Below are 19,344 nucleotides of genomic sequence, written 5' to 3' on the forward strand. Positions count from 1 at the left end.
AAAGGGGAACGCTTTGAAAAGAAGCTGCACTAGTTATTCATGGCACATATATCACACTCACAAGTCTGTGTATCTTTATAATTACAGTTTGGAAGTGCATTGCAGTAGGTTATATATAGTAGATATTAGTATAAATTATCACAAAGGTCCCTAATTCAAATACAAACACATATTCACTTAAGTATGTACTTTTCATGCCTATTCACTTCAGCAAGTACAATAATAATAATTCAATTACGTTATAGATAAAAGTACATTTTCAAACTGAACTATTATATAGGAAAGTTGGTCTCGACTTTTCTGCCCCATTTGCAATACTAACCATACCACACCTTAAGCGGGAGGGCGGGGGAAGTTGTCTGGCTTGCAGGGGAAAGAGATATACCTTTTTAAGAGCAGTGGCTTGGACACTGCTGCAGACACAGAGCAGGTCAGTGTGAGGATGCTGACTCACCCCCTTCCTCCCAGATGGGAGGTGCTGGTGCAAGCTGGGTGGGGGAAGCTCTCTTTCACCTGGACCAAGCAGAGCAGCACCCAAGCTCCCACCCTTGAAAGTGGCAAAATACCAGATGTGGTCAGGATCCACTGGATCCACTGTGGGCACTGCAGTAGCCACTCCTTTCTCGGAGGGCTAGGAAGGAATTTTTCCATCACTGCCAGATTGGCCAAGGAAGAGTGACAGTTTTTTCGCCTTCCCCACAGAGGGTTTGGGGAGGTAGGACTTAGTTGGGGCAAGCATGGAAGAGACTTAGGCAACTCATTCTGTAAGTATGGGGCAGATGTCCAGTGCAGGGACTCTGTAGGGAAGGGATAGAGTTATTAGATAAATGGTTTGGTAAAGAATTTAAAGGAGATGTTTGTTAAAGGAATGGAAACAGGGTTGTTTGGGGCTCCTATGACTGGGTCATCAGGGAGCTAATGCCCCACCCTTTTTAGTCCACCTTAATCCTCATTCAAGGAGTCAGGGAGAGAGTAAGGTCCCAGCAGCAGGTTGGCTAGTGGACCAGGATGGAGAGGGGGGCAGCTGACGGAAGACCCCTGGGTAGATATTGAAATGATCATGGAGTTGTTACCTGCACTGAAAAGTCATCTGCCGAGTACTCCCAGACAGTTAATAATAAAGTTGTGGCCTAATTAAACCATATCCAGCGTCTTCTGTCCTTCTTCCAGTATAGCCAGACAGTAGACCCTAGTGAAGCATGCTGCCAAGCCTTTAACTAGAGGATACTTTCACTAAATCTCTCTGTCTTCCTTGTTAACTAGAATATTTGCTTTAACTACAGGCCAATCCCCAGTGAACTTCCAAGCACATCAAGATGGTCTTACGCAAAATATAACAGTGTGCATACCACCATCATCTGCTAAAGAGATGCTGGGGGCTTTTGTGAGTATAAGCAAATTATTTGCATTTTAAGTATCTTAAATTGTAAGAATAGAGATTACATGCTAGGTGATAAATCTGCAAATGTAAAAGGAAGATATATAATTGAACAAAAATCAGAAACATATATAATACACACACACACACACACACACACACTATCTTACTCCACCTTACTCTCTAGCATTGCAATATTAATTTATTTAAAATGTACTGTCAGCATAGATGGCTGTTATATATTTTAACTCATTTTCTTTATTAAAGCAAACACACATACCCACACGAACATGGGTCCAAACTGCAAAATTTAGATATAGAAGTTCAGGATCATTTAGATCTACAATCGTTGTCTTTCTAATACAAATAAATCTTAAACCTAAAATAGCTGAACCAAACATTTTTTTGTTTGGATCCATCTATAGATATGATGTGTGTAATTAATTGTTCAGTCAAAAATGCAATTCCATGGTGCATTTGATGATTTAGATACACAACAGCTTTAGTTCTCTGAGCCGACTAAAAATAGTGATTTTAATTTATTCCTGCTGCCTACAATTACTCACAACCATGTATTTTTAAATATTTCCAGTCTATAAAAATTACTAATTTTTGCCACTTCTGTTTATCTGCATTTAGACTTTGATTTGGATAAATTAAGCTCTCAAGTGTTCCTTGCTTTATGAAACTCTGCATGTTGTACACTTCAACACAAATAAATGACTTCTACCATTAGAGGTTTAAATAATGTAATGTATTTCATGCTCAGCCTGAAGCTGGATTCCAATGAAGTTGCTAATGCACGTAATGATTAAGTGTAACTCAAATACTAACTGTGTTGTTGAAAACATGACAGGCAATAATTTGGTCTATTATATTCTGCCATTTAATTGCCTAGTACAGACATTCTCTGACACGTTATGAAGCAATGATTTACAATTATTCAAGCTGCAAAGGTCAGAAAGTGACATTATAATCATCTACACAGAGATCCCTTCTAATGCACAAAAACTAGGTAATACCACACAAAAATAGTTTTACTGGAGTTGCAACTTTCTATTTAAGGTTTCTTAAAGCACACAAGAATAAATAGTTAATTTATAGTAGAGTACAGCACCCCTGAAAACCCAGCGTACATTTTCTCTGTTCCTATGGATAAGTTTAGAAGCAGCATGTTATTCGCAAGGCTAAATGCAAGCAAGTACAGTAAGTAAGTATCCTCATGCTAAAACTACCCACTCAAAAATCTGGAGTTAATGGAGAAAAAAAGTCTAACCAACCATTTATTTGCATTATGTCTGATATCTTTTGACAGGTCAAAGTAAATCCCCATTAATAAAGCTATAGATAAATTAACACACCTGTTTTAGCTGCAAATATTTTCCTCAGATGATCAACCAATGTCATTAAAAGACTGGACTTTATACAGATTCTGAGGCCACCAGACTATCTATAGCACCAATTATAGTGTCAAGATATAAACTGCAGTCATTTGCATCTTTAGGGCTTTTAAAACTCTTCTCAAAGTTGACTAATATTAGTATTTGAAAAGATAACTGAACTTAAATGGCTTATTCAGCAGCACATCTAAAAATGTCTCCAAAGTTAAATGAGAAAAGGAATTTCAAAACATTTCTGGGAGGTGCGGAGTGGGAAGGAAATAAGAACCACAAGAAAGGGAAATCTGAGTAAAGCGTCAAGAAAATCAAGACGAAGGTTGTCTATGCCAAAATACACTGTTGCTTCTTAAAGCACTCGATTATTATATCTGGAATCAGTATAATGACAATATGAAGATAATAAAACAGAAGTCTTTTAAACCGTGTGTGTGCATGCACTGAAACATGGCTATGTGCATGTTTAAAATGTTAAAAATATCCCCAAAAACACAAACCTACCTGACACCAATTTTCTTCAGCAGAGCCTTATTAAAAAGCCAAATTGAAAGACAGAAAGACAGAGAGAAAGAAGCACTCTTAGCTGAAACATGTTCCTATATCCCCCCTTAAAAAAATAAAACCTGTTTCTGAAAGCAAAGGCAAGAGAAAAGTAGATGTATACGTTGCCTATAAATTCTGTTCAAAACCTGAAGAACAATGTATTTTTCATGTTCTACCTGAGGCATATAATTTGAAAAGCACACGATAAACATAAGCACGCCACTGGGCAAATGAAACAAAATTCTAAATGCTGGGCAACTACTAAGATTTGCTAATCTAACTCAAGTGTCTCAGGAAAATTAATAGCCAGATATTTTAAATTAAATTTAAATATGTAGCAGTTGACTACTCAGAAAATAGATACTACCCTCTCAAATAATGGATATATTTTCCAGTCGTGGATATGAGCAGAGGAAAACAATCACCACACATCTGCCGACAAGGAAATGAGGAGCAGTTGGTTTATTTCAAATGTTAAAAGATTAGTGTTGTCCAATTTCTCTGTCAAGGAGTTTCTGCTGTGCAGCTGAAAAAAAACTATACTTAAATTAAAAAAGAAAACAGAAAATGGTTCTAGTTTTTCTATAGCTAGGTAAATTACCTTTCTGTGGCATACAGTACATATAATATATTCTGAGCAATTGAAATGTTTAGACAAGCCTAAAAGAATCAAGGCTGGTTTGGCATATTTATTTTTACAAATATTTTAGTTTCTGATCCAAAAGGAAATTGTACTTCTTCAAAACAATCAAGTGATATCCTGAGACTACAATAAACCACAACCTAGCATTGACATTTCACCTTGAAAAGGCTCCTGAACAGGTTCAACAGCATTTGAAAAACAATTTATCCTTACAGCTAGCAGAGGGCTTATTCCTATGAATCCAAAAGTCAGAGGATAGAATATTAACTACTGCAGAAAAGAAAACATAGTGCAGGACCTTCTGTTTGTGACAAAATTACAGAGTTAATGTTCCTGAAAGATCACTTCACCTCTTAAAGCATGATTTTTAAAAAGGTAAAATTTATAGCAATTAAAGCTAATGAAGAAATGCAGCATGAGCTGCTTATGTTCAGGAACTAATAGGTCCACTGAGCATTTCTAAGATTATTTAGCCATCAATGATAATGAATTGACATTGTCAGTGGTGTTAATGTACCAATGCTCTATAGTGCTACTAATCCGATAGCCAATCCTAGCAATTTTTCCATGTTGCTACTTTATTTTTTAACCTAGGTACTCTATCCTTTCAATTAATACAGCAGAAATACAGCACAAGCTATTATACTTTTTTTCCCCCTTCTTCCACATTAAGGATGGCATATTCATTATTTGGTCTACAGTTCAAACTGCACTGGTCATTCCTTATTCTTCGAATCCATTTTAATTCTTCAGGATTGTTAGCTTCAGTGTAAAGATGTCTTTTCCAATTAAACCAATGTTAATATATAACTGTTAAGATACATTTTTGGTGCATATCAAGTGAAATGTGATGATTATTTAAACTGCAAAAGGACTAAACTGCACTATAAACCAGATTTTTGTGCGCAGAGGGTGGTGGTGGTGGAGGATGTCTCTTTGGCTGGCTGTTTTATTATATATAAAATGCACAGATCTATGTTGTAAATGAAGATTAGTGGCATAACTCTATACAACAATATAAATATATAGCTATTTGGCTACTAGTATGACATTTCAACAGCATGTAGTAAACAATTAGCATAGCAAAGTGACTAATAGACTTAATTCCATAGCTTAAGTCATACAAATATGTTTTGTTCTTGATAGTTATATGTTTTCTTTTGCAAGTTCTAAGAATATTTTAGTACCATGCCAATACTAAGTAGGACTGAGCTTTTGATATCAGAAAATGTGCCAAATTCTCCTCACAATTAATTTCTTCACTATAGGGGATATGAACTTAATGATTTGGTGATTACAAAAGCTATTTCTCTGTTGATATGATAATTAAATAATATGCTAACTTTTCAGTGTGAGTCAATGGGATGTTGAATTGTGAAGTAATAGACAAGTTTGTTGACAACTTTAAAGCAAAGTCTAAGCTTTGTTCTCTTTGTTTTTTGTGCACCTGTATTTGTTAATAATCTTTCACATAAAAGATAACAGTTTTTACCCAATAAATTACAGTAACAGGATTTTTTAAATGCCTAATAAGACGTCTATTAAAATGTCCCATGTTGCACTTGAATCTTGTAGCTAATATAAGAAGTAACAAAAAAGTCATCCTACTACTGATCTTATGTGGACTTAAGGACAAACTTCATATAAATTTACTTCATATTTAAATAACGCAACCATCAATTACCTCAATTGAATAAAATCACCCAAAGTATCTAATAACATTCCTTGCGAAATTATTTGTAAAATAGATAGATAAATCAGTGAAAATCACTCAGCTGCATTTTCAGCTGAAGATTCACTTGTCCTTTGAAATGTGAAACTCACTTTGTCCTGCAATAAATATGTATTGCAAATGTTAACTACAAGAACCTCCTGCTGAATAATATCCCTAACATCACACCATACCATTCATGTGTGCAGTGCATTATCTAATTGAACCTGTGCTATTTTACACATTAGCCATAAGACCTCTACAGTAGGTGACACAGGTTTGCATAAAGTGTTTTTATATGATGCATATATTAGTTAATTCTCTCACATAATAACATTAAAATATATTTTTAATCAGAAGTAGGGTATTAAAATCCAACTTTGAATGTCCTATGATGTACCATATATGCCATGGCATTTTAAAACCTTTTAAACATTTCTGCTAAATTAATTAGTTTTGCATTAAGGAGTCTCAATGCCTCCTATTAAATGCAACACATTTGAAGGACAATTAAACATTGTGAATGATCCTCCTGGAGAAATAACCATTAAAAAAGAAAGAAAAACAGGAATTTTTTGTAACAAATAAGAACATAAACATCTATTAAATACTTCAATTTTTAAAAACATAGTATGCATGTAATATTTTATATCCAGTTGTCTGAAAGCCAGTCTTCTGTTTTGTTTTCCTAAGGAATGAAATCCCTAATAGAGCCCACAGATCTGTTAATGGAACTAAAATGATAACAGTACGGGGGGGGACGACACCACATACACACAGAGTAAAGTCTGTATTATATATTTTTTATGTCTTTAAATGGAATTTACAGTTCTCCCTGGCAATGTGAATGAACATCCTATAATTTAGTCAATTTACAGATTACAGGTTCAAATTGACCTTGTAGCCCGTAAAATTGCTCATCTTCAGTGCAGGATTAGAAGTGGGAAAAGAATGTCATAACTGTATTTAAGGAATTTACCATAACAATGGAAAGGAGGATATGCATGCATAATTTTAGCCACTCTTGCTCACATCACAGTTTTGAATTCTGAAACAATGCATATCCTGCACTCTTCTCCTGGTTAACCATCGTAGAAACTGTTTCAATTTACTCACCCACAGACATGACACTTGTATTCCCTCATCCCAAGGTGCCTCTTGACATGGTTTCTGGCATCTCCGAGCTGAGCTGTTGCAAAGTGGCATATCTTGCACTTGAATGGCTTTGATCCTAAGTAAAATTTAGCATAAGATACGAGTTGAATTAGAATAATATATTACTCATGGTTAAAGAAATAAAAATTCCTTGGAAAAAATTACCTTTTCCACATTTACTGTTAAATAATTTTGTCTCGCAATAGAAGTTATTACATACACTTATTTATCACTCCAAGGAAACAGATATATACCATAGATTTCCATTAAAGAGAATTTCCTTAAGTTCACTGAAATGACATTCCTTAAGCTCACTGAAACTACTTTCATACTGAACTTTTAATAACCATTTACTTTTTATAAAGAGTATTAAAATCAGAAGACGATATACTAGGACGATACCATTTAAATGAGGTGATCAAAGTTGTTCTACACCTTTCCCCATTTTCAAAATGGCTAAGTCAATTAATGGCCATAAAAAGTCTGGATGAAAGATGTAAACTTAAAAATATCCTTGTTCTTAAACTAAATTTGTATGAAAAGTTCATTTAATTTTACTATATTCCTCTGACTTTGAATAGATTTCACAGTAACGTTGGTATTTCAAATTTCTTCTGTCATGCATAGAGAATGATTCATCACCTTGCTATTGTAATGACATGCAATGTATGACTATACAGTGGATAAAATATTATGCCTTTATGACTGCTTTATGGTCAAGAATTTATGTTTCTTCTGCAAACCAGAAGTATTGACATTTTGCTTATTATTTATTTTAAGAACAAACTTTATTATTAAATGGCCAATGAAAACCAAAGAATTATAAAAAAAAAATTCTAATGAAGTAGGAATAACCTATTCTGTTTGAACATATCAGGCCAGGAAAAAGTCTGTACAGAAATAATGTATCTTGATTAACACTGATTCCCCAGTCAAGATGAGAAAGTTGCATTACAACTGCGGTATAATGGTTAAATGTGGCAGATGTCCATTCGTAGGTTACTAAGCAATGACACTTTATTTTAAAGTATGCTGTAACACTTTCCAATTTTCTAACTAGTAAATCCTTAAAATCAATAAATCAAAATCACAGAATTGCATTTAAAATTAAATACAACATGTTCAGAGATTCCTCAAATTATGTTTAGTATGTTTTGTGAAGTATGTCTTCCAATAGAGTTAAGCATAATATGAAATATGTGATCTTTAATAAATACACATAAAGACTCTGATAAGAAAAATGTTATAGTATATCATACTTGATCAATGAACCTTTGTGCTGTGTCCTTGAAAATAGAATATCCTCCAAGAATACTTTGTTGAAATTGAGGATCTTAGTAAAAAATTTTAGAGTCTTAAATTTCAATTTAATTCCCAAAAGCTGACGAAAAATGAAGCATTTAATTTTAATCTTCTAACAGAAATAAAAAAGTCAACAGTACTAAGCACGGGCAGACAAGGTTGAATATTTCACAGTTCAATGACAATGAAGCCAGATCTCTTAATACTTCCATTTCTACTGTTAGAAGTAGATGTAAAAAATATTTAGCACCTGAATGGTTATATCTAGTCAGCTTTATATGTTTAAATGTCAAAAGCAGGTTGAGACTGCAGCTAACAGCAATCACATTCTATCAATCACACTGAAAAACCCCAGTTTATTTAAATGATCCTGATAAAACTAAATTAAAAATTAATTTGGTGACATTCCAAATCAACACTGTATTCTATAAAGGGACCCATGCAAATAAAATAAGTTTGAATAGTGTCAATATACCTTCACATTAAATAAAAAATGTTAAAGTTGATGTTCTAACTTATGAGCTTCAGGACTAATTACACAATTAATAATATCAAGGCTATAGCCAGATATGATTAAAAAAAAACCCTCTAACAGTAGTTATATTGCCATTTTATTTCACAGAATTCAAATATCCTGTGGATTCAACTCTATGTTTTCTTGGTTTCTCTCTCACACAGATTAAATTGTAAATTTGTTCCTCTTTCTGTTACTTCAGGGATCCCACAGGGCTCTGTAGAAGACCTTTGCTGTTTTCAATTTACATGACTCCTTTGTGAAAAACTATAGTTCAGTCCAGTCTTAGTGTTCATTGCTACAGTGTGCTGACAATACATAAATGTATTTTTCTGTTGACTGCTCTCATCCAAAAATCACTGAGGCCTTGACAATTTTTTTTCCTCACATACACAGCTGAATGTCTGTTAACATCTCCATTTAAACACCATGAAAATTCAAGTACTGGCAGGCTACAGCCAGTACTTATTGTCTGAAACAAAAACAGTAGAGGTCCTTTTAATTTGGTGACACCAAATTTGGTCCAAAACCTTTTCTGGGTAGAACAAATCTATACATGTATATTTGATACCTAACATACAAACTTTAAATTCATAAAGTCAAATCAATGGGGCAAAACTCTGCATTTTCTAAACAAGTACTTAAAACAATATTCTTGTCCAACCTAGATTTTTCTTGGCCATATTTTTATTACCTCTGTACTTTCTTTGTTCTGCGAAATGAGACACATTGTTCATTGGCTTTACACTTGGTTCTTAATTAATTTCAAAACAGTGATAGTACCTTCATTTACAGCACCTTTCCAACGAAAGAGCTTTAATAAATACAGGGATCATATCACCCAGAACCTCTGATGTGGAAACAGAGCAGCCATCCTGTGATAGCAACAGCATTCTTTAAAAGGGACATGAAAAAAAAAATAGAAACTACAGAAAATGTAGAAGGCAGAATATAATGATTTGTGGTGCAATCTCAACAGACCACTGGAGTTAATAAACTTAATTCTGGTGAGAGGCATCATGAGTCTCCAGTGACAAGAAATATTCAAAGCCTCAGTTTTAAACCTCCAACAATGTCATTTTCAGTGCCAAAGTATTCACTAGCACCATGCATTAACCTAGAGTAAGCAGTATCACCTAGTGAGTTATCAACACCATACTTTCTACAGTACTTGCGCTTTTGTACATGTGTGCCCTCCCTTATTTAGCTTGAGAAATCTGATGAAATCCCAAACATCTACATGCAGTATTCAAGGTGTGGGCGTTCTGTGGATTTATATAGAGGCAATATGATATTTTCTGTCTTATTATCTATCCCTTTCTTAATGATGCACAACATTCTGTTCACTTTTTTGACTGCCACTGCACATTGAGTGGATGATTTCAGAGAACTATCCACAATGATTCCAAGATCTCTTTCTTGAGTGGTAACAGCTAATTTAGACCCCATCATTGTATATGCATAGTTAGGATTATGTTTTCCAATGTGCATTACTTTGCATTTATCAAAGTTAAATTTCATCTGCCATTTTGTTGCCCAGTCACCCGGTTTTGTGAGATCCTTTTGTAACTCTTCACAGTCTGCCTGGGACTTAACTATCTTGAGTAGTTTTGTATCATCTACAAAGTTTGTCGCCTCACTGTTTACCCTTTTTTCCAGATCGTTTATGAATATGTTAAATAGGACTGGGCCAAGTACAGATTCCTGGGGGACACCACTATTTACCTCTCTCCATTCTGAAAACTGACCATTTATTCCTACCCTTTGTTTCCTATCTTTTAACCAGTTACAAATCCATGAGAGAACCTTCCCTCTTATCCCATGACTGCTTATTTTGCTTAAGAGCCTTTGGTGAGGGACCCTTGTCAAAGGCTTTCTGAAAGTCGAAATACACTATATCCACTGGATCTCCCTTCTCTGCATGCTTGTTGACCCCCTCAAATATGACAGGGCTGCAGGTGATTTTACCTCAGAAATTCTGATTGTTAATTAAGATTATAGGACCTCCTTGAATTGTAAGTAAAAAAGTCTTCCACCTTTACTATTCCTTTTGTTTTATTCTACACTTCCTCATTTTCACTTGTCAATATGTGATGGACTTGCTTGTTATCTCCTCTCTGGCATAACATCCCTTCTCATTTGCTATGTGAAAATCTCTTGGAATTAATTTAAGGCATTTTGAAAACACTCTGTATTCTACTGTTTGGAATCATTAGTAATATTTTTCCACCCTCCAAAAAAATGCTACTAAATGATTCCAAATAGTATAAAATAGAGGGTTTTCAATATTGTGTGTGAGGGGGAGAAGAGTGTTCCTGAAGTAAGATTTAGCAAGAAGAGGAATAAGAAATAGGAAAACTCATCTCATATGATACAGCTGGTGTTACAGTAGTGCAGGTGAGACAGGGAAACATATTGTACTTGTTTGTCCTGCTAGGTTTAACCAAGACAGAATAGACAGTATAGTACGGTAGGTTTCCTCCTCCTGCCACCATTCTTGCTTACCAAAAACCGTTTATATCTTATAATTTGCTTTCATTGTGATAAAAATGGGAAGAAGAGGTTATATAAAACACACAAGGGAAATTAAGTGTGAGGGAGAGAAGAGTGTTTCTGGAGTAAGGTTTAGCAAGTAGAGGAATCACAAATATGAAAACAGGGATTGGAAGGGTAAGCTCTCTTCCAGTTAACTATTAATAAAAGTCCCAGCATTATTATTTCATTTGCATAAGCAAAGTCAGAAAAGCAATTCATTTTAAGGTGCTGAGAAAGGAGAGCACAGATTAAAACCTGTTCTGTAACTTTCCCCCGAAAATGACTTGCAAAATGAAATGGTAGACTTGTATTCAATTCCCAGAAGCCTGCTGTTTTGTATGTTTAGGGCCAATCTAAAGCACAATAAAAATACACTTGGTGATCAGACCATTACAAGATGTTAAAAAGTATTCTAACTTTTACTAAATGTTACAATCAATGATGTAACTTATGTAAGTAGGGTTGCTTTGTCATATATTGATAGTTACCTCACTTTCACATCCACATTAACTTGATTTTAAATGCAATTAATACATATAGTCAAGGAAGACTAATGGACTACATTCTGCACTTAACCTGGTGGACATTTTCAAATGGCACAAGTGACCAGTGCAAACCTATTTTGCATTGTAAACGACTAAATAAATCTTAATGGATTAAGAATGATCAGCTATCAACACACAAGGGAAATTAAGTGCTGAAATGCCTACATTGATTATTTTAAATTATTAGCCTTACTCTGTTCTTGAATTTGTATGCTTTTAGTGAGCTTTAACACATTTACAAGACTTATTGACTATAATTACAAGAGAATTCAAGTAATGGACACATCAATTATAAGCAACATGTCTTGACCAGACAGTTGCATAAAGAATTCTAAAGAGAGCTCCATTAGCATCTTCCCCTTAGTTTTATTCTGTTTTATCTGCCTTAAGAGGGCATATTAAGGGCTTATACAGCTGTTCTGACCATGTGAGCATGACTGTGCCTCTAAAGACTTAACTTCATATTCAAAAGTTAACTGTTTGCTGCAACATTACACATAAATACATTATTGACAGGATAGAAATAATGTTGAAAGTACTAAGCATGAGTATAAATAGTGAAAATTAATACTGTATTTACACTAACATACCTGAAGATGTTTGAAATGCAATGTCCGTGCTCCCCTAGATTAATTTTAAACATGTTGTCCAGTCACGGCCTTGCCTTCTTCTATGAAAACTTACAAAACTATTGTAGGATTATGCCAAGAATTATTATTCTTTTATAATGTTTCTTGTTTCTTACCTTTTTGTTCTCTTGCTTGTAACCATGAAATAAGTTTCAAATTCTGCATGAATTTAAACTATAGCTTCCATAATAAGCCATTATTTAAAAGTACAGTAAAATAAACCTTACAGTTTTAATGAAAATATGTTCATTGAAATGTGAATTTATTATTCAAATCCACTCATAAATTCAACCATGGAGACACCACTTGTCTAAGCAGAGCTCAGTGATTTAGAAAAGCTGTCTATTTAAAATAAAGAATGTATGGCAGGTTTATAGAAACATAGCAGTGAATTTTTACATAAATTTAGAACTACAGCTTATGCATTTTCTGCAAAAATGTTTTTAAATTTTCCACTTAAAATTGAACATAAAAAGGAATGGAAAGTGTGATACAGCACATAAACTAAAGTAGGTGCTATATCCATGTGTACCACATTGACATTACATACCATCTTCTAAAAACCATTTCCAATTTTTAATAACTTATTTCCTATGACAAAATTTTGTTTCTTAATATATATATATATTTATCAAGGAATGATGCAATATCAAATGACTGTCAGTGAAGCATTAAATGTAAAAGTGTAACTTTTAATTCAAATAAAGTAAACAGTTTTGAAACTTTTAGCAACTATAAGGGAGACAAGTTACGAAGAACTGCTAATGTGTTCTCTAAAACCCAAAATGCTGTATAGTAATAACATAAGAACCAATTAATTATTAAAACCTGGAATAAGGAGAAAATTCTTATGATTTTTTAAAGGCAATATGGTAACCACACTTAAGCACTTTTAAGGAAATTACAAAAACCCTCTGAGTTTCCTGCCCTCTGACCACCATAGTTCCTGTCACATAGATACTTTTGAATTTCATTAATGGCTCAGGAGACATCACACATTCACAATGCTATATGAATTCTGGATTATCTGAAACGTTAAAGAGATTAATAAGGAAAAGTATGGCACATGCAGAGGAAAGATAGATCATAATCCATTTCTGTCGAAAGATATTGGCTGAAATTTTATGCTTACATACCTGTATGGGTTCGAATGTGAGCTAGGAAGGCCATGGAATTGCTACTTCTGCACATCTTGCCACAATACTTGCACACATTGCCTTGATTTTCCTCTCTTTCTCGGTTGATTTGTTCAGTGTCTTCCACAATGTACTTATTCACCTCCCGCAGTAATTCTTCATGTTGTTCTTTAATATGAAGAAACAAATTCTGTTCAGAATCAAAGGGCTCAGTGCACTTAACACATTTAAAGGTGGCGCCTCCTTCTGGTAGCTCTTCCACACTTGCCTGTTCATTTCTCATGTGACCAGCACTAGCCAAGTGCTGGTGAAGGTTGCTTTCTGTGTAAAATGATTTTCCACAGAGTAAACAATGAAAATGTTTCTCTTTTGAAGGATGCTTCATGGCTATGTGAACATTTAGTCCACTTAAACCATCTGCTAAAAAACCACAGTCATCACAACGAATACGTGTCGATTCCCCAAGGGGATTTCCTTCAGATTTCTTCTTTTTCCCACCACCTTGTAAGCTATCTATTTTTACAGTTATCTCACTAACTTTCATTCCACCTGACATCTGTCCTTCATCGGAGTGGTCAGTGGACTCTCCATCTTGATGGCTTTTTAATCTTACTATAGAAGAATCAAACTGGCCAAAATTTTGCATTGCCTTTCCTTTATCATCAGTGCTGATAACAGTTCCCAAAGCCTCATTACTAGTTTCTTGCATGCCTTCAGCTGTTGAGCCATCTGCCTCCCAAATGCTGTTTATAGTTACTTCTGCTTCATGTTTTGCCTCCATAAGGGCTTCCTCCTCCTCTACAGTAGGATCCCTTCTGAAGCTTCTGTCACCCTCTAAGCTATGTACATTTTGAACAGTATTTCTAATGTTTTCATCAAGATTTGACTGCTCTGCTAAATTATATGTTTCTGGAAGTGCTGGCACATGTGGAGAACTTTCTGTTAGTAATTCTTCTTCAAGAACTTCAGTATTTTTATACTCGTTTTCAAGGTTCTCTCTGTTTTCTTCTAAAGTTTTCCCACTTTTTTGGGAATCCAAATTTGGGGCATTCATGTCATTTGAAACATTTTGATTTTCTACAGTGCAATGGAAATTTGAATTGATTGGATCTTGCCCATTTTTCTGCAAATCGCAAATGACTACTTCTTTAAGAGGTATCATCTCACTAAGTTTAACTTCATCTTTTTGAGATGTTTGTTGGAAGACTTCATAAAGGGAATTTTCTCCTCCATTAGATTCCTCCTCAATTTCAACTCCTATTTCTTGTTTAGAAATTTCTGAAGATGTATTTCCATCTAAAACAGTACAGTCAGCTAAGCTTTTCAGAGTTTGATCGTCCTGAGTTTTAGCATTGTTGACATATTTTGTTTCATCTGAAACTGTCTGAAATTCTTCTGTGTCTTGCTGATGATCCTTTGGAGATATAACAGAGGTTTCTTTGGCAATATCTATTATATCTGCTTCCTCTCCAGAGGAAGAACAAACATAAGATTGTCTTTTAATTTTATGCTTCTCTGTTGCTGCATGCCTACTCATCTCTCGACGAGTAACTGCATAGTAGTCGCAAGCCATGCAGTAGTATTCAAATTCTTTAGTATGCTTCCGTTTTACATGCAGTTCTAGAGAAGAAGATGAATGAGCAACAAACTCACAGTGTACACATTTATTGTCATTTGCACCTGTAACTCTTCTCTGAAAACATGGGTCACCATCTTGAGTAACATTACTTGGCTCCATAAATACGTGCTGTTTTATATTTATAGGGTTCTTAGTATACTGCAGATCTGGGAGTTGAGATACATTGTCAACTTCTACCTCAATGGAATTTCCCTGGTCTTCTTCCTGATTTTCTAAGACTGAAGTATCCAAATCCGATGACTGGCTATCATCCTCAACATGTTCATTCAAAATATCCATTGGGCTGTTGATCTTCTTGCTAATGGATTCAAGATTGCCTCCTTCTGGGCAAACAACTACCTCTGTGTTTTGTTTTCCATTAGCTTCCATTTCAACACGACCTTTATGTTTCTTGGTGGCACAATGACGTTCCATGTCACCTTTGGTTACAGTATAATAATTGCAAACTTTACACAAATAGCTGTACTGGTGACTGTGCTTTCGTCTAATATGTACAGTCAAGTTGGTAACACTGGAGGCCAAAAGACCGCAATGGGTGCATGTCCTAGAAATGGTGCCTTTGGGTCTCCCTCTCTTTGGTGCATTGGCCAAAACTAACTCACTGTCTTTGGTAATTTCACCTGATGGAACCAGTTCTTTATTTGTGGATGTGTGATCCACAGTAGAGGACGGTGCCTGTATATTTTCTTTATCTAATTCAGTCTTTACATTGCCAGAAGTGGAAGGCTCCATTACCTTTTTAACATCACTTGCATCTACACATACCCTTTCAATACATTCCTCAAACCGTAAACCAATATTGTTTTTCCTGGCATTTTCAAGGTGCTTGCTTCTTTTAATATGCTTTTCCATTCCCTCTTTGCTCAGTGAATAAAGGTTACATGCTTTGCAAAGAAAATGATATTCCTGTGCATGTCGAAGTTTTATGTGTCTTGTAAGAACTGTGGAGGATCTTGTTTTATAAAAACACTTTTTACATTGAAATTGGGTTTTATTGAGAACAGAATGCTTTAATTCATTTCCATGATTTAACATGCAGGGCTTTGGGGGCTCATCCTCCATAGTCACTTCTATTTCATCTACAATTTTTTGGAGATTATTATTTGATTCCAGGGTAGTATAAGCTGCAGTTTGCAGAGACAAATCAGTGCTAATTGATTGAGAACTATTTTGTTGAGCCAATAAACTAATATGCTTCTCAGTTGTTTTATGATCTATCAGTTCTTCCTCAGTTAGAAAATACAGATTGCAAATAATACAATTATGGGGCATATTATGCTCTTCACTCATGTGAGTTCCAAGGCTTGTATCATTCAAGCAAATAAATGAACAAAGGTGACAACTAAAATTACAACCCCCCATTTGATGTTTATGACTTTGACAGTGTTGTTCAAAGTCCCCTCTGATTGCACAGGAATAGTTACATGTTTGACAATGAAAACGCATTTCTTTTGTATGATGTTTTATAACATGAATTTCCAAACCTTTTCTGTTCTGAAAAACAATACCACAGTAAATGCAAGTATGTAGAACTTTGTTGTCAGCAACAGGTTTCATCTGAGAATCCTCAGTTTTTGTAGCGCTAGGAGAACTGGTATTTGTCTTATCTTGACTCAGAGCCTGTATTTCTGAGGTAGCCTTACACTGACTGTTAATGTCATCATCATCATCATCTATTTCTAACTCTTTAGGCGATTTGGGCATTAAATTACTTGGTTTAAGCTGGGTCCTGAAGTTGTGTTTCACCTGCGTTTGATGAGATTTGGGTTTGCCTCTTTTACTAACACTCAGCAAACTATATCTTCCTTTAACCTGCTTTTTTAAACTAAAAGAGCCACTTTGTCTGAAAGAAGTTCTTAGTGATAAAATATTTCTCTTATGTCCTGATCTATCAAATCTCCTTGTTGTGTTGAAACTGCCAATTATCTTTTGGGTACTTCTGGTGGGCTCTTGTTTGTTCAAATTTTCTTCTGAGGACCCTGATATTTCTAGCTTTTCAGCCTGGAGTTCGTGAGTTCCTTCTACACTGAAGGAAAACTCTTTTTCCTCTGTAACAGTTTCTGATTTTTCAGTGGAAATATTTTTCGATGTTATCATTTCGACAAGAAGTTCACTGCCATCACTTTGTTTAGAAAAGCTTACTTTTGAATCCTTCAGATTATTGCTAGCATTTAAATCTTTTGAATCAGCAGTTCTTGTCTTTGATTTATAGGGCCCAGATTTTGCTCTCACTTTCTTCTTTTTGACTGCTGTATACTGCTTTTTATGAACGTTTCTTTTTGTCAATCTCTGTACAAATCCTCCTCGTGCAGCAAGATTTTGACGCCGAAGGTGCGTCTTGCCAAGGAAATGAGAATGTAGGAGATTCTCCTCACCACACTGAAAACCACAGAGATCACAGCAAAATATTGATTGTCCATGAGCCTGCTTGATATGTGTTTGTAAAGCTACACTGTATTCTGCTTTGTAACTACAGTGGGGACACACATGCTCTTTGGGTTGTTTTGAGTGGCTTTCTTGAATATGTTTTTCCAAATCAGGGTAAGAGTGAAAAAACTGATCACAAGTTTTGCACTTAAGAACTTTATCTGTATTGCCAACTGTACAGCTAACACTAATTTCTTCCACTTGGAAAGTACTTTCAGGAACAGCAGATGGAACTTCTTGTGAATCTTTACTTTCCAAATGAATTTTCAGTGCAGTAGCATCGACAGCTTTGAAATCACAATGTGGACACAAGGAATTTGAAAGAAGTGTGTCACTACTGACACAGTCACTCACTGCTACCTTTTTTATGGCTCCATCTATTATATTATCTGTTTCTGCAATTGACTCCTGCCTAACTGTGAGTTTGAGTGATTTGCCTTCACTGCCTTTAGTATGTTTTGAAAAATCCAGCTTTATTCTTTTTGAGATAGGTTCATTTTCAAATTGGTCCCCTTCAGTAATTTCTAGGCTAGTTGATTCTAATAATGCCCTTTTGTTTTTGCCATTCTCTTCTCCTTTCTTCTCAAGGCTCCTATGTACTCCATCAGATAAGGACCTTGTTTCCTGGTTAGATAAGGAATCACATTCAGCATTTTCTACTGAAACATTTTTCATTGAATTTTCTGTCAGATCAGTTTGTAAACTCCCATCAACTTCATCACTCTTCTGAGTTTCCTCTGCATCCATTTTTCATGAAGGCAGCACAGTTCTAGTATCAGGAGTAGCTCATTTGGCTCTACTAGTACCTATAAAATAAAAGAGTTTTGTTATTAGTCTTTTGTACTCACATAAAACAAACATAATTTGCTAATACCTCAGGTATAGTCTAACAACAATCTGATCTAAAGTGTCATGGGGACAGCCATAATTAAAGGTATTGGCCAGCATTGTCAAAAGGGCTGCCTAAAACTAGAGACAAGGTGGGTGAGGTAATATCTTTTACTGGACCACTTTCTTTTGGTAAGAGAGACAATCCTAAAGTTATAGCCCTTAAATCAAATTCACATATAGGCATCTAAATAAAATGGACATGCTTTAAAGCCAGACTGTGGAGCCACTACTCATTTGAGTAAAATCACTGGCTTCAATCGGACTATTTGTGTAATTTGAGTACTTATTTGAGTAAAATCACTGGCTTCAATTGGACTATTTGTGTGAGCAAGTGCTCAAACGTAAGAAAGGGTTACACAATTTAGCCATAAGTCATATTGTGCAAGGAGAGCTGCAAGTGCTTAGCACCCCTGAAAATTAGGCTACTTTTACTTAGGTGTATAAATAAAGATTTAGTTGTCTATACTTGGGCACTCAAGTTTGAAGTCTGACCTTTATTTCTGGCAGCCTTGACATAGCACTCTAAGTTACTATGGCCTTCAGCAAAGAGGACAACAGATAACCCACCTTTTCCAGAATTAGCGATTTCAGAATAAAAAAGCTGACTAACCCCGAATTAAAGAGCTCTAAAGACAGAACTGACGGTGATTAAGACCTGTTGGATCAAGAAGGATTTGGCTAAATATCATATTTTAAGCTTTACCAGTATAAGCCCCTCTTTCCTTCCTCTGCCCACATCCCATGCCACAGGATGAGAGGAAGAGAATATGATGGAGGAAATGAAGCCATGTGATTGCCAAAAATGCTACCACTAAAACCACCTGTCATTTCCAAGGGGACAAGTTAACAATAGGACACACTTTCCAGTGGGAGAAAAACAAGTAACAGAAGTGCCAGAG

At 35.2% G+C, this 19,344-nt stretch overlaps 1 protein-coding gene across 3 annotated transcripts in view; it reads right to left on the bottom strand.

The window, feature by feature from the left end:
• The window catches only part of ZNF407 (zinc finger protein 407), a 437,775-nt gene that overhangs the window by 385,847 nt on the left and 32,584 nt on the right, over positions 1-19,344 (bottom strand). For all 3 annotated transcript variants that reach the window (XM_039523295.1, XM_039523296.1, XM_039523297.1), the window contains exons 2-3: positions 13,489-18,360; positions 6,789-6,903 (exon numbers count right to left, since the gene is read on the bottom strand). In XM_039523295.1, coding sequence (XP_039379229.1) covers positions 6,789-6,903; positions 13,489-18,301 — 4,928 coding nt within the window. In that variant the 5' untranslated portion in view covers positions 18,302-18,360. The remainder of the gene's footprint in view (positions 1-6,788; positions 6,904-13,488; positions 18,361-19,344) is intronic.

This window comes from Mauremys reevesii, linkage group 2 (assembly GCF_016161935.1).
Source record: "Mauremys reevesii isolate NIE-2019 linkage group 2, ASM1616193v1, whole genome shotgun sequence".
Taxonomy (NCBI): Eukaryota; Metazoa; Chordata; order Testudines; family Geoemydidae; genus Mauremys; species Mauremys reevesii.